The sequence below is a fragment of the Gallus gallus genome, chromosome 18 (assembly GCF_016699485.2).
Source record: "Gallus gallus isolate bGalGal1 chromosome 18, bGalGal1.mat.broiler.GRCg7b, whole genome shotgun sequence".
NCBI lineage: Eukaryota > Metazoa > Chordata > Aves > Galliformes > Phasianidae > Gallus > Gallus gallus.
In genome coordinates, this window is record NC_052549.1 from 6,952,197 (window position 1) to 6,975,916 (window position 23,720).

The 23,720-nt window shown below is 45.0% G+C and overlaps 1 protein-coding gene across 4 annotated transcripts in view; it reads left to right on the forward strand.

The window, feature by feature from the left end:
* Positions 1–23,720, forward strand: part of RAB11FIP4 (RAB11 family interacting protein 4) — a 125,033-nt gene that overhangs the window by 10,313 nt on the left and 91,000 nt on the right. For all 4 annotated transcript variants that reach the window (XM_425379.8, XM_025141761.3, XM_040649766.2 and 1 more), the window contains exon 2: positions 19,464–19,551. In XM_425379.8, the coding sequence (XP_425379.3) occupies positions 19,464–19,551 (88 nt within the window). The remainder of the gene's footprint in view (positions 1–19,463; positions 19,552–23,720) is intronic.

Consider the following 23,720-nt stretch of genomic DNA (forward strand, 5'->3'; position numbering starts at 1 on the left):
TTGGGATGACAGAGGGTTTGAATCTGCAAGCTTCTGATCTGGCATTTAAGCACGTGCTTGGCTTTGAGCATCAGTGCCCTGACTTCAGCAGGGCTGTCTGTGGCCTGCTTCAGAAAATTGTCCTGTTGGGCAATTGGGAGCAGAAAGAAGCACGTACCCTGCAGCTGTGCTGAGTCGGGATTGGACTGCTTGGCTGTCCTGTAAGGTGAGCTTCAGAATAGCAAAGCAGGCTGTGGAGGGAAGTTAGCTTGCTAATCAAGGTGTGCCATGGTATGTCTTCGAGGCAGATCTGAGTCAAAGCTTTGAGATAATGCTGCGAGACTAAATGATAATACAGCATATTCTCACAAGGTGCTTGGTCTGGAGGCAAACACTATCTGCTTGTTGGCAGTGATTTCTGATAAACTGGGAGCTCCAGTTGCCAATAGCCCAATGCTAGCCACAAGCCATTGACTACTTGTTTGGCATGGAACATGGAAATATGTAAATTAGATAAATTCAAGTGAAAGGTGGGAATAACTGTGGTGTGTTTTAATGGATGGGGGAGGTGCTAGGAAAAATACATAGCTCTTTCACTTTATTAAGTATCTCTGAGATTCACCTTAGTTGCAGGCAGCAGTGAGAAAGCCTGCATGCACGTGCCACAAAATAAAATATTAGAGAAGATCTCTGATATCAGTCTGCTTCATTTACAGTTCACAATTATATCTGACCTTTTGAAATAACCCAGGTGCAGAAAAGGTGCTTGAATACATTGCTCCCAAGATGAGCTTTGCATACACTTCCCAGTTTCCTGAGAGCTGTGCTCTTCACAGCCAGGAGCAATCAGTTTAATCAGAATAACCGAGGGAAAGGAAAACGCATGCATGAAATTCTTTGCTGGCTCATCCAAGTACACATTGTCTGAATGACTTCCATAGGGAAACCTTGCAGACTTCAAGGGCAGAGACCTAAGACACCGAGCAATGTTACTTATGTCTGTGCTGCTGTTACGCATGCTAATATGTCATGAAAGCTGCTAATTAGCATTATATGTGCTCATGCATGATGAAAAACATATTCTAAACATTTTGCTTATCTTTTCCTTCATGTTTTGTTTTCTCTCGGGTCTATTTTCTATTCCTCTGTCAGCCTCTCTTTCTTTTGCCGCCTACAGCACTGCTTTGAGGCCCTTGGCAGGGCTGATTCAGGAACAGCAGTCTTTCCAGTTGTCATATTCCTTTCTGCCGTTAAATCTTTCATATCTAGTGTCCTAAAAATATGTCCTATTCCCTCTCTGTGCTAAAGACAAGCTGCAAGAATCTAAGTAAGAAAAGGAACATGGCAGCGGTATCAGAGCTGTATTTTATATCCCAACATTTTGAGTGGGAGAAGGATGTTCTTCCTATTAGCATAGGTTTTATTAAAAAAAGACAAAAAAAACCCCACCAAACCCAAAACTAGTGTCTGTATGTCAAAATGCTGTAGTGATGGGGGTGATTCAGTTTAGGTAGGTTTAATTTGAGAGAAAATTGCCCCCCCAAAACTGTAGTGCAATAACTTGTCTGCTGTCCACCAATGTCAGACTTGACAAAGATGATAGTAATTAAACAGAATCTCTTGACCAAAGAAAGATTCTGTCCTTGTCATATGATGAGTTTGTTAGACTGCAGGCAACGTGAGCAGCGGTGTGATTGTCAGTAACACCAGCAGAGCTCCGGTGTAAACACTGTGAGGTGTTCTCCCATCTGCCTGCTGTTGTTCCTGGAGCCCCTCTATATACCACCATTGTTCCTGGTCTGAAAGCCAGAGCTCCTCTGGGTGCTTTTAGTTAGAGAGGAACCAACAGGATTCATCCACATGATTCATCCGGGGTTCTGCATTCTTGGGGAGCTGCTTGGCATGTAAGGGATTTCAAAGAGTGCTCAGACCCTGCAATTCTAAAGTATCAGCAGCACTGTTTATCCAGACCTAAATAAATGTTTAACCATCTACACAGTGTCCTCTAAGTGGGGCCTTATCTGCAGACTGGATAATCTGTGTATTGGGAGCAAAAGGACACATGCAATTCCATCGGGTGGGATTACAATCGGAGGATTAGCAATAAAATAGGTTTCTATCACTACTTCAAGGTCTGTCAACATATTTTGACAGTGTGTTGCGGCGATGCGATGCGTTAGTCAGCATGAGAGTGCATGATGTGAGGGAGCTGTATCTGTATCTGGCAGCTGTTGGGCTGAGCTACCTGTAACTCTCAGGGCTCTTGCTGTGTCTTTAACTGAGGCTGACCACCTTTTGTCTTCACTGCTGAAAATCCCAAAGGCTTCATGCTCTTTTTTTATTGGCATAAGGAATAACAACAGAGTGAATATCTGTCCTCTGATACTCTTGAGAACCCTGGAGGTACAAATAAAGGAAAACAGGCTTCAGTGGCCCAATGGGAAACCACATGGAAAAAAAAATTAGTTTCTCTGTTCGTGTTATTGGAGGAACAAATTCTGTTTAGCATTTTAGCACTTAGCTTTGTCCTTCAAGGGTGTGACTGTTCTCCATTAGTCTGGCATTGGTGTAACTGTCTGAGCTGTAATGAAATTCTGATTGATGTCACTCTGAGATTGGAACAGGGCCTATAGTGCTTCTATTAGAGTAAAAGGAGCTGTGCTGGTTTATGCTAAAAACTAGGGAGCTCTGTTCCCAAAGCAGTTATGTAACTCACTGAAGAAACAAGAGTTGATTAATAAGCACCATTTAAAATATTAGCAGGTCTCTGGCTTGCTTCAGTGATGCAGGTACAGAGAGCTGTGTGCAAGGAGTGCCCAAGCTGCCGTGGGCTGCAAGGAGCTGTGGCACAGGAGAGGGCAGTGAGTGCTGACTGTCCTTGGGAAGCCTGTAGTCACCAGTATTGGATTGGTCACCTCCTTCCTGTGTGTCCAGAGCTTTGCTTCGTTCATGTTCTTGCTGTTCTGGAGAATTTGGGCTGCAGTGCTGGGAGAGGGAGGCTAATGGCTGTCATACAAGCATCACCTCTGAAGGAGCTTGTCTGTGAATACTGCAGCTTACTGACTGTGCAAAGACTGCTAGGCTTAAAATCAGAGTATGTTTCTTTGGGCTGCAGTGGAGAGTGGGAGCACTCGTGTGATCAGCTTTTTCCAAGCATTGCTGGGAGCAGAGGCCTCTGGCGAAGGGACTGGTAGGTATGGTCTGCCCTTGCTGCTTCAGTATTCTGACTGCACCCGCAGCCCGGTGCTTTAAGAATACGTGACACTTTAAGAGCTGTGTCCATTTTCTCCATTTCTGTGACTACTTTATGTCAGTTTCACAATTTATTTTTGTTTGAGCCCTGTTTGTGCTCAGCTTCACAGTGCCCCACACTTAAAGTCTTTTTCCTCACTTCAAACCTGTACTGGTGAGTTATTTGCACAGGATTTGCTGGTGCTGCTGTCAGAGCTCAAAGGTGCAGGCTGCATGCGATGTGCTGATTCCCAGGGCACGTTTCCTTTCTTCTTTTGGCACATCTCAAGTTTGGTCCATTCTGCTTATGCAGTGAAGTTTTTTTTTTTTAAAAAAAAAAAAGGTAGGCAGAATTTGCTTCCTTTTATTTAATCAGTGCTTTATCTCAACATTGTCTAGTGTGTGCGTTTTGCCCCTTTGAAGACCAGCAGTAGCTGCTGTGTGGTACCGTTGTTACTGAGCTGTGTTGGCTGCAGATATCTGTCAGCTTAGCAGTTGGTATGAAATGCAAGCTTATGTCTTGGGTGGGAAAGAGGAACGTGTATTACAATGTCCTAGGAGTATCTGATGAACTGTTCTGTGCAATAGCTGTGTGAAATGTAGTGTTCTATTGCTGCCACCTGACCCTCTGAATATTCCATTCTTAGGTTCTTATGCTTCAGCATGCATCGTTTCCTCCAAATAGCCCATGGGTTTGCAGTATCTTGTTTGTCTGTGGTATTTCTAAAAGCTGTAAAGGGCAAAATTCCCATCAGGGTTGAGCCCATACACAGACACACAGCTTGCACTGCACGGCTCAGGTGCTGCCTGTGAATGCTGAGTGCCACGGACAGGCTGAGGCGAAGCCAAAAGCAGTTAGCACTGTTCCTGTGTTTGAACAGAGAGCACAGCATTGCTGTGTGTTTGGAGGAAAGTAGAGCCCCCAAATCATTTCACTTCTGCGATGTCCTTGCTAGAGAAGAACAAGTTGTGTACATTGGACCCAGCAGGAGCCTTTCTGGATCCTCTTTTGTATGAGGTGACAACTAATAATTATAGGAAAGAGCTCCAGGCTGCCTGTGCTCTGTTATCCCAGCACAGCTCTCAGTGCTTTCACCAGCAGAAAAGTGGCACAGGGAGTCTGAGAAAACCTTTGATTACAGGGGAGAATTGTTTTCCTGCTTGCTCTTACCCTAACCAACCAACTGTTAAATCTTGCATCTGATGTAATGCAGTGCTGGGAGTGTTGCAGTTGCATTTCAGCTCTGTCTAGCGGGTGCTGGAGGAGATCCTTGCACTGAGACACACTTCTCTCTGTGCTGCGCTGCTCCATCAGGACACCCTCCATTTGGGAGTGTGGGATTTGGGATGCAGAATGTCTGCATCAAATTTAGTGGTATCTTGTGCCTCATCGCCTGCTCTTGCCATATCTGCCCATTTCTCAGCAATAACCTGAAGTCAATGTCAGCATTACTAAACAAAGTAGTTGAAAGCATCAGGTAAAGTCTGAGTGTTGTATCGGCTTGCAAATTGTTCCCAGGTACTCTATAAACTGATGTGATTTAATAAAATGTGCTGAGACCATTAATCTACATAGGCATAATAGTTTTCATGACTTCTCCTAGTGCTTTTCGGGAAGCCTTTTTCCACTTGTGCAACACCTGTGCAAGCATTAGAGCATGCTGCAGTTACATGGCAGTGGGTGTAGGAAGGAGTGAGGAGCAGCATTTCTGCTGGTATGCCAGGAGCTTGTGACAGGACCCTGTGACTCAGACCTTAGCCCTGGGATAACAGCTCATAAAGAGACCTCTAGCTAAGTAGGCTGGAAACTGAATTCCTGTTACTGACTTAGCAGCTACATATATTTGTCTTAATGGCGGGGTGATGTCCTGCATCGATTCACTGATGGATGGCTTTTGTCTTGTGTCTGAGTTCTGTTTTGGCTGATTTGTCTGTCCTCACACAGACCCAAAACCCCTTCTTGCATGTCTTCTGCACATATTTAGGTCATGCTCGGTTTCCAGAAATGATCTGCCACTGAGCCGTTAGGGAGTGCAGCCTTGCTAGCAGAGCAGAACTGGAACGGAGAGTTCCTTGGGAGTTGTGAGCTGCTGCCCAATCTATTGGCTGGGGCAAAGAAACAATTTCTTCTCCATTCCTCTCCTCTTTCCCTGCAGGGGTTATTTTTAGAATCTCCATCTCTGAATATCACTTGTGAGAGCTGTGTTGCAGTAAATGAGAGTGCAGGCCAAATAGTTTCAATCCAGCCAGTCTTGGTGTTTCTAATGAGTTTTATTTAAGACTGCATAAGGCATTTGCTCCTTTTTGTACATCCGTGATACATGCCAGTTACCCACTGTAGTACAGTACTGTAGTGTTGTTCCAGTGCATGCCCACAATCAAAACATTGGTTCTGTGACAGAGCTGGTAATTTAACACAGCTCTCCTGAGAGTTGAGCTACTCCTTCAAGAGCAGAGGCTTATTTTTGTATGGAAGGAGGTGTGCTGGGATGAGTGAGTGTGAGTGTACACGTGTACAGCATCCAGACCACTTCAGCATGGAATTAGCCTTACTAATTACTTGCCCTCCTTTCTTAATAGAGGATTTACTTAACATTTGACCTCCTTTAATGTACTCCAGCAGCCTAACTTGGCTTTCCCTGGGAGATCAGCATGCAGCTCTTTGTTTGGGCAGAATTCCCTTCATACCAGTTATGCTCGTGCTGGAGCAGGGTCAGCAGCTCCTACCCAGGGTAAGCCATGGCCTTCTAGATAGGAGCAGTCTTCCCATCGTTGTCAATGGGTGTTTTATATGCATTGCAAGAATTCTGCTTTAGTGAGGGCAGCAGTATGTATGAGATCTTGTGGGACTGTTCATCACTGCAAAAAAGCATTATAAATGGATGGAAAACCTGCTGGTGTTGCTGCGGTTTCAAAGGGAAGACCCTGGGGCAGTAAATGCCGCAGCTACGTTTGCAAAATTCCATGAATGAGCAGTTGATGTACGTAGCATAAACTGTCATGAAAAGACAGCAGAGTATGTTTTTTTTTTTTTTCTGAGAATAGCATCGTATTATATTCTCCTTCAAGCAGATAATTTATTCGAGCAGTGACAGATTGTCTGGTCCATCTGAGGCGCTGGCCTGCAACCCAGGCCTAGACGTGGCTGCCACAGATTCCCTTTGCTGTCAGTGTGTGGAGTGTCCAAGCATAAAATGAACTATCAGACCACATCTTAGTGCTGCTGTGTTAGGTTTGAACAGCAGGATGAGAAACCTTGAGAGGCAGCAGCCTGTACCTGCTGCTATACAGCTGTTCTTAAGGCTTTGGTCTGCAATTTTTGTCCTTAAATTTAAAGTCTATATAGTCTAGGTATACGAGAGGGTAAAATGGAGTAGCCAGGAACACATCAGGCAGAATCAGTCCCTCAGCCCTCCTGTGGATGCCCTCATCCACCAGCAGATTCCAGTATTGAAAGATCATCTCAGGAAGCTTCCTTCTTTCAGACTTTCAGCATCCCACCTTGCATTTCATACACAGGGCTTTGCTGAGCCTTATTACTGAGAAGCAAACAACATCCCTGTTACTGAACTGCCTTAGGAGAACTTGCAGATACCACGCAAAAGAAATCCCAGGAGATGCACACGGAGCAAGCTGTGGCTTCTTGGGGCTGGCATGCATTTAGGTGTTAGAGGTGGAAAGGCTCCTCCAATCCAACACTGCACAGTGAAATGCAGCTGGGTGATGGCCGTGTGCTGTAAATCTACCGTGCTTTCTGCACGCTCTCACCTCTTGATTGTAACTCCTACAAGACATCTTTATGTTGGAGAAAAATAGATACAGGCACTTTTTTTTTTTTTTAGCAGTTTGAGAGAAGGCAGCAGCAGCTGCTCTGAGTCTGAGAGAGAAACTGCACTGTAGAAGGTCTGGCAAATACACAGCAATCAGCTTTTGCCTATTTAGGGATTTCACAGGGGATCAATAAATTGTCAAAAGCTTTTAAACTGATAACTGTGAAGCAAAGAAGAGCCCAGGACAGGTTGTAAGTGTTTGATCTGAATTTTTTTTTTTTTAAGGGAATCGGGTAGCTTAGAAATAATATTTTTCTCTACCTGTTGTACCTTCAAGTGGGGAGAGGTCCCAGTAGTAGTTCTTCTCTATGTAGTTTTCTAAGTAGTTCCTGTTTATACTCCATGTGGCAGTGATTGGTGATGTTCTATACCTGAGATGAAAATGGAGATCTAATGGCCAATTCTCTTACCTCATTTTTTGGGGGTTCCATCTCAGGAGAAAATCTTCCTTATTTACTGTGAACAACATCTATTCTGGGCCTACAATGAAAGGGTTAGTTGGTTTCAGTTTCCAAGCAGTTTATTTTCACTGTTTGGGTTTCCTTATTTGGTGGTGTTCTGTGGTAATACCTACAGAGAACGTGTATTAGCTAAAAAAAATCAAAATGGCTTTGGTCAGACTGTTTGGTATGATCTGAATGTGTGGGAAAATGAATTGACATACTGATACAACAGTAGCAGTGTCCTTTACTACCATTAGCAAATAGTAGTATCAACAAGACATAGGATGGAGAGTGTAGGATGTACTGTAACATGGAGCTCCACTGTACAGCTTCCAAGGCTGAGAAGGATATGTATTTTATATGCAAATGGGCTTTGCATTTCATCTATACAAAAATTCTGGCTGATTATTCCTTCTAATGTCTTTCTCAGTGTACATCAAAGGACAGTGTAGATATGTGTCATTTTTATATGGTGAGAACTTGCTCCTTTGCCATTTTAATGATGCATTCCTGTATGGAGGAATGGCTCACGAGGTGGGAAAGAGAAGTATGAGGGGGCTTCTGAGCTATTGCATTGCTCAGTGTTATCCTCTGGGCATTAGCAGTCCTAGCTCTGTGCTCCACCGCTGCCTGCTCAGCTGTGCTTCCCTCGTCTTGACGTCAGCACAGTCAGCTGCTGAGCAGACCTGTCAGCCTCATCTCATACTTGGTAATTATCCCCCCATTGGGTGGTACTTGCTGCACATTCCTCCTCCGTTTTGTTGGGGAAGGATGCTTCCTCTTAGCCACGCTTTTCAGAAAGGTTAAGCATCTTTCTCTTCAGCTAAGTGGAAGATTGTTCCTTTAATCATACCTTTCAGCCTGATGTTTGTCATCTTAACTAATGTGTGTCTCCCTGTGCTGGATTCATCCAATACTCATTCCTCCCGGGACTTCTGCCAAAGCATTAATTTGCTGTGAAATTTCTTTCATTCAGTTTAATTTCAGGACTGCTGCTCAGGCTTTTGCATTTGAGATCAGATCTCATGACCTAGATTTCATCTTCTCTATCTGTGAGCATGCCAAAGGCCAAGCATGTTCCCTTTAACAGCTGGGTTCAGAAGTGATTTTGGGAGAGTGGGCTGAGCACTGAGGATGCCCCAGTTGTGCTGTGTGGGGCAGCCCTCTGCTGGCTCTGCGATCTCTCCTGTTTGAAAGTTTGGTGTGAAGCACAACAGTGTGTGCTGGCTGCATGTGTGCGGATAGTTTTATGCACAGGAGACAGAAAGTAACAATGGAAGCACATGGTCAAGAGAAGAGGCCAAGTGTAACACCTGCTTTCTGTCTTTGAGGCTGGAGATCCAAACTGTAAGGATGCTGCTGTCAAAACTGGGTGATACTGTGTCTTGGGAGTCTGTGGTTGCACTTGACCATGTTCCTGATAGAGTGCCAGAATGCAGCTGACAGAAAGGGGCCTTGTTCTGAACTTGCATATTTCTCATGTAGTTTGTCCATCCTACTGTGATGCAGCAGCTGACACTGGCAGGCACCGGAAGCACAAGACCAATGTATCTGCAGACTCTTCTGCCGTTCATCAGCCCGTATGTGAGAAGCTTTCACTTCAAATCACTCTTGCACAGCCTGGAGAGTACCTGTGGCAGTGGCATTAGCTTCAGATTCTGGTTTGGTCTATTTTCTGTAGCTTCGTTTTGGCATTGGGTGCTGTCTTCTCATAAGCAAGAGGAGCTGGCACACGGGGTGTGTGAGGCTTGTGCTGTGGCCTGCAGGGATAGCTCAGCCTTGCTCAGTTCTCCCTGCCCTGTGCAGCCTCCTCCTGCTACTCTCTGTTGTTGTGCCTGCTCTTTGCATGTAATTGCACCTCAATTGAAGTGTGACTGCAGATGTGTCAGCAAGAAAGGCTCTGAGAAAGCGTTGGCTCGGTGCTGTTTGCCCCACCTCTCTCCCCAGTTTTACTTTAAAGTGATAATTATTACTGGAGCAGATCCCATTTGGCTGATGTCTCACAACTGGAGGCCATGAAAACCGTTATTCTGTGGAAGTTCCCTTTGTGTTCTGATGGGGATGATCACACACCACAAATGCGGAGAGGGAGAATAAATTTTTCTCTGATAATAATCCATGCTGCATCACTTGTAGATAAGCCAGCTGCAACCCAAACATCTTCCTTCTCGTTTAAAGGCAAAGCTTGCTGCACCCATGTGACCAACTGCATCCTGCATCTCTTGAGATCAGACTGTTTTGTGCTATATTTGACATGTGCTAATGGATGAGACAATTCATTTCAGCTTGTCACAGCTTTTGCTAACAGCCTTATTTTTCAGAAAGATGTGGTTTCAGTTCTGGTAGAAGTGGAGGAGAAGGTGTTAATGCAGCCCTGTTTATTTTAGCAAGTGAGTGAATCAGTGGGTTTAGGAGAAGGGTTCAGCACATTAACTCTTTGTTTCCAGAACAACACCAAAAAATCACTGGAGAGCCAACAGATGGCTCCGGCATATTTTTAGCCTTGCTCTCTGTTCCCATGGTATTCCAGACTGTGTGGGATTCCCCATAGACTGTTGTACCCTCGGTGGGCACAGCCAAACATTTTGTTTTGCAACACAGCATCAGAGGGAAGGAGGCGAACGGCGTCCTGCTCACATCAGCTCTGCTGAAGTAACTTTGAGTGAGAGCTTCTCACATATGGGCTGATGGATGGTGGAAGAGTCTGTAGAGATGCTGTCTTGTGCTCCTGGTGCCTGCTCATTGTCAGCTGCTGCACTGCAATAGTATGGACAAACTACATGAGAAATAGTGTTGTAGCAGTATTGTCTGTAGCAGCAGGTGGTGCAGTTACCTCTGCCTGCAGTGCACTCCTTATCCAAAAGCAGGTAAAGCAGAGGAAAGACTCACCAGGTTTCCAGTGGTTTGTGGCTTGCAGGAAGGATGGGAGAGAAGCAAATTCTGTACCTGTGAGCAGTCACTTTGGGGTATGTCCTATGAAGAAGCTTAGAAAGCTTTTTCCATTCCAGAGTATTTTTCATTCTCATGAATAAAACGGGCAGTGTCCCTTCTTTGGGTGCTGTCACAGTCAGAGCTATTTATGTGCACTTTGTTCAAAGCTTACAAGTGATTCTTTGTGTTATAAAATGTATTGTTCTGTAAGCAGAGCAGCCAGCCAGTGGGATGCATGGTGCAAGAAAAGAGATCCCTTACACAGAATAACTTCTGGGTCTCTGCTGTGGAGAAAAATCTGAATTCAAGAACATTAACTGCAAAAATCTGAGTATATAATATCTCAATAACTGTATTTGTTGTTATTCCAAATCAGATTTATGTCATCAGATGTAGTAAAGACTGCAAGTGATTCCTCTTTCCTTGCAGAACAGGAAAACAGAAGTCATAGCATCAATTTTCCTGGTGCTGCCTGGGTTTCTGTCACACATCATTCTCTGAGGTTCATGGAGTATTATGTTCACTTAATAGCTCATTAGAAGTGTTTTAGATAAATCCACCTCTAATGTGGTCTCTCTGTGCAGTTCCATATGATTCAGTCTTTTCCTGTCAGAAGATAATAAAGTGCTCTTCAATGAAATATGAAAACAAGATGAAGTGGGTCTGCCCAGTAAATACCAGTGTGCTGTATCAGCCCAAGTGGTGAGTGCAGTGCTGCATGCTGAGTCCAGCATTAGCAGATGACAGGCACCAGTCTGAAGTGTAGCAAAATGAGAAGGCAGATGACAGTGGGAAGGTAAGACAGGTATAAAACCCAACAACATACTGGACAGGCCAGCTGGGTGCCGGGGTCATTGCTGCCTGTGGAACCGTTGCCTCTGCAGTACCCCCTTAATGTGGTTAAGTATTACCACAGCCATTTTAAAGAATGGAAGCCAAGGAGCAGATGAAGTCACTTACTGGTAATAGCATGCTGCTGGGAAAACTGCAGGTCTGACCGTGCCACAGTTCCATGGTCACTGGGCACCATCGCCCTCCCAGCACTGCCAGTCCCCCAGTTAAAAACACAAACTTCCCCGCCCTGGAGACAGTGAACCATCCCATGGGTCCATCCTCACCTCTCCCATGAGCTGAGAAGAGTCTCTTTATTGCCCTCCATCCTGTTTGTCACTGTTGGAAAGTGCCCCTACCCATCTCTGCCAGGTGTAGGTGTGAACGCAGGTCACTTGCTGTCCTTGCATTTCTGAAGGGCAGAAGCTGACCTTTGTGAGCGCACTGCAGACCCGCAGTGCTCCCCACGCCTGTTTCTGTAGTGCAGCTGCATTTCCCATCTGTCACCCAGGTAGTGCTGACATAGGGCATTAACAGCACATGAATGCTATGAGCTTCCTTGTTTCCTCTGAACACACTCAACCACCTGCAATGCCTCTGAAGCTACCTCTTCTGTGGCTTTGTAATTCACTGATGCATTTCACACGCTCAGCAAAATGCAGCCCCATACATCACAGTTGTTTTCTCCATCTGGATAGCTGGTGGATTCTTTTGTTTCATTGAACAAAGGCCCCATGGACTCGATTCATATTTGGAAGAAGCTGCAATTCTGCATCCTTGACCCAGGAAAGCCTGTGAATGGACTCCCTTGAATTCAGTCAGTTTTTTGCACTACAGCCACAATAGATGATGGGTTTGGCAAAGTTAGGATTTACTCAAAGTTGAGACAAGGCTTCGGCAAATTTGCTTGCATCATTTAGGACACTGTCCCAGGATTTTCCTTCTAGCTGGTAAATTGGGTGTTCCACGATAAAGCAGGAACAGGAACAATAGTTGCTGTTTGCACAAAACTTACTGACAAGTGAACTTTAAGGCTTGAGGCCTGCTGATAAAGCACCGAGGGACTGATGCCTGAAATAAAAATTCAAAACAAATTCAAAGCCATTGTTTGCAGCAGCGATGTATGTTCCTGCATGTTTTGGGATCAGACTGCAGCTGATGGAAATTCATGGTGCTGTTTGGAGTGGCATGAATTATTTATGAGACAATCTGCTGGTACTGATGCGCAAAGGCAGTTTGTTGGACCTGTGGTTCCTAAATGCAGGCCCTCCATGGCTTCCCCCTGTGACATGGGCACATACTTCATGGGCATGAAGACCAGGTTCAGAGAGAGCACCAGGTTGCCTAGCGTGGTGTCCTGAAATGGCAGCAGCACAGCTTTCAGCCCGCTTGCACTGGGTAAGGGAAACTTCAGGGTTGGTGTATCTTGTCCTCTCCAAAAGTCTCCGATAAGAGGGAGCGTACCACTTCCTTTTTGTAGTTCTCATAGGTAAACAACAATGCTGATAGAAATGTGTGCCTAGTGTCAATTTTGAGCTTTTAGTTTGTAGCTAATGGTTCTTTGTTTTCCATCTGCTAGACCAGTGTCCTTTACAACCTGCAATTTCCTGCCTGCACAAATCCCTACACCTAGTAACAAATCAGCTCCTGGTCTCGCTTTTACAGAGAAAACTCTCAGCCTGGTTGTATGATGCATTTCCACAGCCCTTGAATGTTATGTCTATTCTCTGCAATCTTTCTGGGCTTTCAGCATCTCTTATGAAAACATTAATAACACAACTGTGCCAGTATGGTCTCTACACTGCAAGGTAAAATAGTTTTACTCTTCTTACCCTCCTTCCCACAGTTGCCAGAGTTTAACAGAGAATCCTCATTCCTTTTGGAATCTGTAAATCCTAGCTTGTCGGAACACAGTCCTCCTCTCTGTAGATGTGAACAGTTATTTCTTTTCCTTCACTTACATATTCTTTTCTGTTTGTGCCCTTCCATAGCAGTGCTTAAGACATATTCCGTCTGTGTGGACTTCACTTACAAAGCAAACCAAAGTGTGACACTGTCTGCATTGCTGTTATTTATCAGCCCCAGGGTAGAAGCAATCCTACCCACCAGTAGTAAAGATGCTGTTATTCCATAGCAGTGTGTTCCCATTGCTCAGGGGAGGTTTGGACAAGGTAGTGGGGAAAAATTTCTTTGCTGTGAGGATGGCCAAACACGGAACAGCCTTCTTAGACAGGTGGTAGATGCCACTGCCCCATGCCTGTCAGTGTTCAAGAGGCATTTGGATAATACCCTTAATAACGTGCCCTAGCTTTTGATTAGCCCTGAAGTAGTCAGTTGGACATGATGTTAGTAGATCCCTTCTGCCTAGACTGTTCTGTTCTATCTGCCTGTGCAGCTCAGATATGGCAGGCTGGTTTTAGTAGCAGCCCTTTCGATGGAACTCATTCCTAGCTAGATTCATCATGCTGGGGGTTTATATAAGCAAGAAAACAGCAAAGCCTGTAACTAGAGTTGTCTTTAAAGATGCAAGGCTGCGACTTGCTGGAGGCTACATGTCTGCAGCTGGCACAGGGCAGAGTAACAGAGGACTGGGAGCCACTGCGCAGAGGGGGAGCGGGTGGCATCCCTGAGCTGTGCCCCCTGGGAGTGGTGGTGAAATGAACAGCCCTGTGCAGCAGCCCCTGACGGGAGAGGACTCTGAAGCCCTAAAGTCTGATGTCTGTTAAAATTGGAGTGAGTACAGTTCTGCTGCTCCCTGTATAAATTGTGTGGCAACCTCTCTAATTCCTCCCTGCAGCATTTACATATGTAATCTTGTTTTGCTGGAAGTGTTTGTAGGCTTTGAACAAATGCTTCTGCTTCAGGAGATCTTGCCCAAATGTCACCGCTGCAGCACGGTCTGACCTTTCATGCAAGCACTTGTCTTGCCATTCCTGCTGCTCCCAGGTGCTCCCTGCTCTCACTACAGTGTGAGACGTGCTCACACACTCCTGCAGTATGAAGGCAGGCTGCTGAGTTATCTATTTCAAATCGCATCTTCTAGCTGTGACTGGAATCCTGCTGAAGGGTTTTAGTGGCTCGAGCCAATGTGGGGTCCCTGAGAAGTAAATTACAGCTAAATCCAACAGATTTTCTTTGTGTGAATAAATCTCCTCTATGCTAGCTAGTTTTTGAAGAAAATTAGGGGAGGTCAGTAGAGGTCTGAATTGCTTCTTACCTGGAAATGGCAGCAGGATTGAGGTTCTTGTAGGAAAGTCTTTGTTGCAAAATAATGCCTCTCTGCCTTGGCAGCATGAGTACAAGAGCTGGGCAGGAGTCCTGAACAGGGGTCCTTGCCTGGCAGCTGCCCATACATGAGGCTCTTGTGGGTACAAGTAAGCGCAGAGCTGACCCCACAGAGTTAGGGGCTCTCTCTAGCTAACACAGCAGGAAACTTTGGGCTGAAGAAACTCAACAAACATAATTCCTAGTTGCTGAGTTGAGTGACTGCCAAAAGTCAAATCGTTTTCTCCTACCCAAATGGCACAAGTATCAAGAAGGTGACGGTATCTCGACAAGCTCACCGCCCCTGCCTGCTCTGCTCTGCTTGTGAGTTACGATGACTTGACAGAGTTGAAAGAAAAATGCACTTCTTCCTCTGCAATTTTTAGGACACTTTGAAATCAGTACAAACACCGGGTCTTCCAAAGACTTCAGACTTCAGGGTTGGGTGGCTGACCGCCATCTGAGAGTCTTGATGAAAGGAGAGTACAGGGGACAGCACAGCTAACTGTGTCTGCAGGCACAAAAATAACCCAGCGCATACCAGATTTAAAACCCTTGCAGGTAAATTTTTGAGTGAGCCCTGGCCTGACTGTGGTTTCTGCTTTGGCTTCACCAACACCAGGATTTCACCTCTTCTCCTACTGTGTCTGCACTCAGCTTTGTTGGATTTTGATAGCTTGTAGGCAGTTCTGCAGCAGCATAGTTCTCTACCTGTTGAGCTTTTTGACTCAGTTACTGCTCTCATTTCTCCAGGCATGGTTTTGTATGGCAGATTTCCTATTGAGACTCTGCTTGCCAAATTCAGTCCCAGTGTAAAACTGGGTTATAAATCATTTACTCATAGACCTAAGGCTGAGAATCCAGCCCTTACTGGTTCCTTACCTACAAAGAGTGTGCCACAGCACCTTGCCATTCACCTCTGTGTGGCATCCAGAGCTTTTGAACTATTAATGTGCATCTCTGCCATGGTCTGTGCTGATCACAAAACTGCTCCTTCACTCTGAGCTTTGTTCCTTTTCTTAAGGATTTTTTCCTTCATCATAGAGACCCCTTAAGGCATTCCTAGGCTGCTCTTGTGTATCAGAAAGCAGCAGGGAAAACATCACATTGCAGTGCACTCAGAATAGCTGGGAAATGCAATGGAGAGGAGGCGAATGCTTTGGCTGATTACACAGAAAGGATAATCACCTATTCATCCACGCAAGCCAAACAATAGGGACAAAGGGTATGATTTTCTCCAATTGTTTCCCAAAGCAGAAAATGATTTATTTCTTCTCTTTGAGACTACTGGATGTCTACTGAGGAGCTCATTAGAGACCCTTGCAGCTGCCAGAAGAGCTGGATAGGCTGTTGAGCCTTCAGCTTATTTTTTCTGTCCCCATTCTTCTCTTCATACAATGCTGAAAGAGTTTGTAATGCAGGCCTTGCTTGTGCTGACCCACATGGTGGGGGATTGCTCTGTGTTGTGGTGCAGAGACGTGTGTCTGTTCCCAGCCCAAAGCTCTGGCTCCAGCTCATCTCAGTGGTCTGTCATGCTCAGCTCTGGAGTGCATGGCATGTTCCCTGTAGGCATTGCAGCCATCACATGGTCATTTCAGCACTGAATTTTGGCAGCAGTTGGTGTTGCAGTCCTTTGTCCTTTGCAGAGGGATCCGCACAGGAGGCAGAGCCCAGCACTGCCTGAAGGTGCAGGAGCTCAGGAGTCTGACCGCGTCCAGGGCTGACGTGTCCCATTCCTCGACCAGGGCTGAAACACTGCTGCTTCTGTTTTCTATCAGGGTGCCTTATCTGTAAGCCCATGGGGCTGTTGATTGCAAAGAAAGGTTTTCATGTGTTGCAGCCCGGCTGTTGGACTGACAAGCTCTTAACACTTCTCAGGGCGATAAATTAGTGCTGTAAGTTCTGATTAATTGCTGGGAGCCAACCCCTTCTGAGAAGAATAGGACATTATTTTTCTACAAAGTGGAACAGAAGGATGGTTGACACAATATGGACAGCGGAGAAGATTTAGAGGTAGCTGTGATGGTGTTGCTTATTTGGCCACAGTTTGAAAATGCTTAATTTTAATGCCTTCAGTCTGGAATTAACTAGAAAGTGCTGCTTAAACCAAGTAGTGGCTTTTGCTTTTGTTCTGGCCCCACCAAGGAGCCCTGTCTGATGGTCCCTTGTAGGTGCTGCAGATAAGATGGTTAGAAAACAGCTGTTAAACGTGCATGATCAAGTGCACTGGGGTCTCAAAGCTGCACAGCTACACAGGGGTTAATGTACTGTGCATGTGTGTGCATTAGTGCTCTAACTGTATGCAACTATCTACCTAAATATAATCCTAGCTGATGAAAATACTCATGTCCACGACCTGTGCTGTGTTGGTTTGTGCTGGCTGAAGATGTGAGCAGCACTGGCATTGATTCCATAGGCTGTTTTGTAAGTTCTTCATCTCCCCTGAACTGATGTCACTTATTTGCATTACAAAATCTAATTGAAAACCTGCCAAATTGGATTTGGGGGAGACTGGAGACTGAAGCACTTTGCTCAGGTGATAATTTCATTTACAGCTAAGACAGTGCTCAGACCTAAAAATGAATATGTTCTCTGCTCCTCCATAACAAACACATCTGGACATATAGAACCTCCTTTCATTTGATTAAAAAATGTAATTGTATGTGGCTGAGAAACTGGTGGATTAGTATCACTGGATCAGCTTTCAGAAATGTATCTGGCATACCAGGCTTGCTGGGAGCACCCAGTGACACCGCTGTGCTATGGCACAATATTAAAATGTACAGAGGCTTCCCAGCTGCCTGCAGGAATCTGTATTAAAACCCAAAACACAATTTGTTGCCTGTTAGCAAGAGACCTGCAGGAAATAGGATGTTCCAGAGTAACCCTGCAAGCATCTGAAATGCTATTTACTTACCATAGCTACAATGGGTGCTTGCCATTTGTCAGAGAGAGTTACGGCTGGTCTGTAGCCCAGAGGACAGGTGTCTGATCAGATTCTGCTGCTGTCTGTGAGGGGATGGATGCTCAGCTAGTGGCCACCCTGAGGTCCCCACCCACGTCCCTGGGATGGGGCTGTAACACCAGCTGACACATCTGCTGTGTGTGGTGCTCAGGAAGATTTTCAGCTCTAAAATCTTGCTGCTGCCAGCTTCAGTGGCTGGTGTGATTATGCTGCTTTCAATGCATCCAGAAATAGTCTGAAGAGAGGAACTTCTGCTGCTGCTTCATCTTTCTGTGACGTTTATGCAGTTTGTGGAGGTGAGCAGGATAATGGTAACCCTGCTTTCCAGTAGTGAGCCTATATCTGTTTAATTGGATTCAGGAAGGATTTCCAGCTGGTCTTGTATGCATTAAACCCACACTACAGTTTCTGGTGAAGTGCCCATGTTCTGGAAGCTTTTGCTGCTGATGGGAACTGCAGGAATCCTGTGTGCACGTTGTCTCTTGAGGGATAAGCAAGGTGTTCAGTAGGACAGGTATGTTTGTGGTTACAGGACAGGACCTGCAGCCCGAATGTCTGTATCTGCAGGAAACTGTGCCAGGTCTTTGTTATACATGGATTCTGCCTGATGTTTTGTCTGCCTGTATTGTATATTGAGCTGTATTTTGTGGGTATACAAAATGAGATATCTGTGGGAGAATCCCTCTTGCCCCATCCAGAGAGGAGCCAGGCCTCACAGGGCACGAGTCTGGGCTTTCCACTGGGCGCCTCCAAATTGAGAGCAGGCAGTCTGAATTAGCTGGGAGATTGGTGGGAAGGAAGGTCTCATGGCTCTTTGAATGTAAAACATGAATCTTTTTGACGATCCAGAATAAAACATCATGACAGAATTTATGGGTGGAGAGGATGATGTCAAAGATCTGTGTCTGAATGGAGATCAAAGTTGCTCATCTGGGATATCTTGTGGTTCAGCCCTCCTGGCTAGAATAAAATGTCTCAGGCACAGACTTGGAGGGAATGTACTCTTTTATCTTCCACACCTGCCATCCTCTGTACAGTTAATTTACTGCTGTGTCAGTGGTGGTATCCAGCCTTCATCCTGAGCAAGCAAAGCCACCAGGATTGTTCCCTGTTGCTTTATTTGGATTCTGCAAGTCTACTATGGGTTATATGTTGTTATTGTAAAACAATTGTCCAATTGCTGATGTTTTTGTAACATTGGTTTCTGATAGTGACCGTGCCTGCACTGGTTTTCATTGCCTGCTATCTGTTTGACAGTATCACTGTTCTGTCCCACGCACAGCAGCCAGCAGGGGTGTGGGGTGGATGAAGAGCACCAGGTAGCAGAGCTGGGGGGGGATCTTCTGCAGTGCTGCTGGGACTTGAGGAGGGGCAGGAAATGTCCTGCAGAGAGAGCATGAGCTGTTGTGTTATGGGGAATTGCATCTCGCTGTCCCAACACCTTTGTTAGCTGTAGATTTGCTTGTCTTAAATGATACCTTTGGCTAATCAAAGCATTTCTTAGCACATAGAGAATTTAGAAACACGGAGAGAATCTGAAGGAAGAAAGAGGCATCGTGTGCACACATTGCTGCGTTATCTGCAGGGCACATCCTCTCCTTCCCCTGTAACTTTTGATAAAGATGGAGTGAAGCTCAGAAAGGTTTTAACTCATAAACTATATAGGCAACGAGGGCCCCAAGGGGAGCAGGCCTATTAGCACTGTTCTCTACATATGACAGGTGAGGTCACAGATCCACCCCCTGTTAAACTCTCCAGGTCCATGTGGAAGAGTACTGATGTGACCCACGTGTAAAAACTTTGGTCAGAGCATTCTTGGCACAGATTATCCAATGTAAGACCTGATTTCTGCTTGCAGAGTGGTTTGAATGATTCGAGCAAACACTGCAGTTATTCTTCTGCCAGCGGTCTTCTACGGAAGTTATAGACCGGTTGGACAGAAGGTGGTTCACCAATATCAATGCATATTTTTGTAATCTTTTCTTTTAGGTGGAAAAGCTGGCAAAGTACTTGGACCCAAATGATTTGGGAAGAATCAATTTTAAGGACTTCTGCCATGGAGTTTTTGCTATCAAAGGTATGTGCATGTTTCTTAAAAATAACCCGCTTCAGTGCTACCAATGTTTCTCTGGTTGCAGGAAATGTAATGATCAAAGCCAATACATCTGTGGGGGAGCAGCAGTATGCTTTCCTGCTTAATACAGGCAGAAGCAGTTACAATGCCTGGCAGTCCTTATTGGCTTTCTTTTTTCTGTCTTTTAAGAATTAAAAAATAAAACCCCAAAGCTGAGTGTGTGTTTCTGAGCTCTGTGTTTGTGAGTATTCCTGGGTGACCCCTTCAGTGAGAGCTGAGCGTTCCTGGCCACGTCACTCGTGGTGTGGCTGGTTTGCTGCTTGGTGTAGCAGTGCAATTATGCCTTATCTGAGACTGGCTGATGTTTATGCGGCAGAAAGCAGCACGGCTGGACTGGCTGCTGCTTCTCTCTTGACTGTGATTATTTGTAGTGACAGTAGGGCAACTCTGGGAACAGAGCCAGTATATTTTTGCTTCTTGAGCAATTCATGCATCACTGGTGAGCAGTGTTAGAGTTCCTACACGCACAGATGCTTCTGTGTTGGTTTACTGTTAATTTTTCAAAGCAAATGTGATGTAGTTTAAAGCAAAACATAGCAGGAATAAAACAGCAGGAGTAGCCTTGTGGTTGGCAGGCAGCACCCAAGTCTGATGCTCCCAGATTTCTGGTTCTGCTGTTGATTTACCTAACGAAGTTAGGGATCCCTTGAGCATTAATTTCTCTACTGGCAAATTTAAGACTATTGTGCTTTTCTTATCCACAAGGTGTAGTTGCTTCCTGTTTTCAGACTACTGAGGTGCTTGTATTGGAATTAAGAGTTAATTATAGGCTAGGCATGATAAGGAGCCTGGAAGGCAGAGACCAGTTAGATCAAACCATCTCCTTTGCACAGAAGACACAGACACTACTGTGCATTTATAGCATTGCCAAAGGACAGTGCAGCAAACAGCAAAGAGACTTCAGTTGTTTTATGTCTTCCAGCTTCCCATAGCAAAATAATTCAGCCTGTCCTTTCTCAGACACCTGGTATGTCCTTAGTGAAGTGCCAGAACGCCGTCACAGCCCCCAGGCTTCACTTCAGGGACAAAGCAAATGTCACAGCAACTGCAGCCTGATTGCGGGAGAGTCCTCTGGAGAGTCTGCTACAATGAAACTATTATGAAGCCATAATAATGCAAGAATGTGGCACCATAGCCATGTTAATTAATGTTTATGGCAACAGAGGATATTGTATAATTATGTGAAATTACAGCGAGAAGTTGCTCATAGTCCATGTGCATGGAGGCACCTTCCAAGGTGATGTTGATGTATTTGACAGGAGGCACTGGAAAGCCCTGAAGGAAAGTCAATGCACTGATGTATAAACTCTATAGCCTGCACTAGACATTGTCCTTTTCTAAAAGCAAACCAGGTTCTAGGTTTAAGGAATACACAAGCTCTGTGCATCTGTTAATCCTCTGTAATTCACAGTCTAAAGATGTGCTCAAATGCAGTAGGGGAGAGGTGTGAACCAGGAGCACATCTGTTCTGTAATAGAAGTGCCCTTGTTTGCAGTAAATAGGAGCCAGTGGGTGTTACTCTCAGTGAAGGAGCAGGCATCTGCATTTCATTTACTGTGAGGTGAACAGTGTGAGTTATCAGACCTCCATGCCTGCTCATCTCGTGGGAATGGGTCACACATTCATGTCCTAAGGTATAGCCTTTCAAAAACATGGCTGAATCAAACACTCTGAAATATTTTGTTCTCACAGTTTGTGAGTGCCTTAAAGCTCTCATATGGAGCATGTTATGATATGCCTGATGGCTATTAATGCGTATGTGCGAACAGATACAGAGAAATCTTCCAATTCTGCAGCATCACATGGAGCTGTCTTAGCACACCATTAGCTTTGTCAGCACTCAGTGTCAGTGCCAAGTGCATATATTTGCAGGAGCAGTTGCATCTATTTCTGATAAGACATTGTTACGTGTGCTTTCACAGCATCTCTTAAGATCTGGCTCTATTGCTCACCTTGCAGTATGAGCAAGTTTCATTGGTCTATAGTTACCAGTTACGCTTTACTTAAAAACAAACTGGTCATGTTAAAGTTGAAAAAAGGTATTCCTGCCTTTCAGGATGGGAAGCTTCTACCTCTTGCTTTTCAGTGCAGCTATATCCCAGCAATAGCAGCAGACTTGTTATCAAACAAAAGCAATTAGTCTTGGCAGCAGCAGAGTATGACTATGATTCTTCTCAGCCTATTGCAATTGCTTGGGGTAATCAGATTAATAGAGCAAAATTAGATGCTACTATAAATCAGTGTTTTTTTTCAGTGATGGAGGATGAAGCTGTGTTATTCTTAGTGCTTGAAGCCGGATGTCTAAAATCAAACTTTACTATCCTCTTCTCATAACCATACTTCTCATTTATGAGACTTCAGATTAAGCAATCTCACACGTACTTGACTTAATAGTTCACTGAAGAACCTTTTTGCAAAATAGAGTTAAGGCTTTTTTGGTAGTCCAGTTTGATTTGAATTGGTGTTTAAAACATCATGCTTGAAGCATCTAGAATAGATTCGAATCCCTTTCAGATCCAGGTATTGATCTTAGCCATAAGCTAAATGTTGGACCCTGAAAAAATATCCAAACATCAGATTGTTCGGTGTCTGCTCTGTAACTGAGTGGTAGCAACTCTTACTGCAAGGAGAAACCTCAAGCCCTGTGTCCAAAAACTGCAGCTTGGCCGCTCTTCTGCGTAAACCAGGGCACTGTTCTGTCGTGCGTGGTAAGAATGCCAGGTGTTGTGGTGCTTTACAAGTGGACACCTGGCCTGGCCTTCTCCTCAGTGCTCCTGAGCTGGATAAACCACATGACGTGTGAGTCATGTACCTCTACAGCAGCTGCTGGGACTCTCAGGTGGAAGAAACAATCTTCAGCTGCCAAATAGCAGGAACCCTGGGGAAGGATGTGCTGAGGAGTCTCACTAGCAGCAGACACATCCAGAAGTGATGGAGAGAACTGTTCCAAATGGAGGTGTCAGTGTTAGGGGCAGAGGCGTACTGGAGGAGCTCACTCCTGCTGTGTCTCTGGGGTGGAATACTATCCAGGCAGGAGTGTGTTCTATTTATGGCAAGCTTTGCTTCTTTTTGCTTGTCCTTTGTGGATTAAAGCACTTTGCCTCACCGTTTGAGTGAAGCCCCTACCGTCTAGGCTATTTTCCCCATGCAATTAGGCTCTGCAGAGCCAGGGACGGGCTTGCCATCAAATTTAAAGCTTTGCAGGAGTTTCACTGGAGTATCAGAATATGACGGTTTTACTACCGCTGAAGCTGCCTTTGCTATCTGCTCACTGCATGACTTTATTTCTAATAACTGCATTAGTCTGGAGAGCAATTGGCATCAAATAACGCCCATACCCTCTCACCTAGCAGCTGTGTCAAAGCCAGAGCAGTGTCTGAAGTGGCACTGTGCAGGGATGCTGAGAGCAGCCAGAACATCACCCTCAGCCTGAATTCCCATTGATTTCAGCAGGACCAGCATGGGATCCATTACTGTTTGCTCAGCAATGACTGTTTTCGCTGTACTGAATTTATTGTACCATTCCAGTAAATATTTTCGGCACTGATAATACTTGAAGGTTTGAGTGGAACTATTATCTCTAATGTGCTTGAAAGGCTGCTAGGTTCTGCAGCCAGACGTGTTTGCAGGACCAGGCTCTTGGTCTGTTTAGCAGGATCTAATTTGGTTTGATCAGTGCTTTCTATTTTAAGATTTCTGTTGTCTTTTCAATAGTCCCTCCACTTTGATACTTGACTTAAAAACCCAACACTGTGACAAATGAAGGGCGAGCTCCCCCTACTGACCCTGGTGTTGCAGCTCAGAAATGAGAAGGTACAACGTGGATACAAATTAATGCAGAACCAGAAGAAAAAAGGCAAATATATTCTGACTGAATAGTTTATTTTAACCATGAGAGCAACAGTGACCGCTGTGCTGGACAATGACTTTAATAAGAGGAGAGGCTGAGCTGTGTGCAGTGGTACGTGGGCTTTGGGGAGGGCTGTGGGTACGAGTGAAGAGCTGAGCTCTGCTATTCTAACTCCATAACCCGTTAATAAACCGATGTTGTTTGTTATTAAAAGTATTGCTAAGGCTCAGTCTGAAACCATAAATGAGTCTCATATACCGTT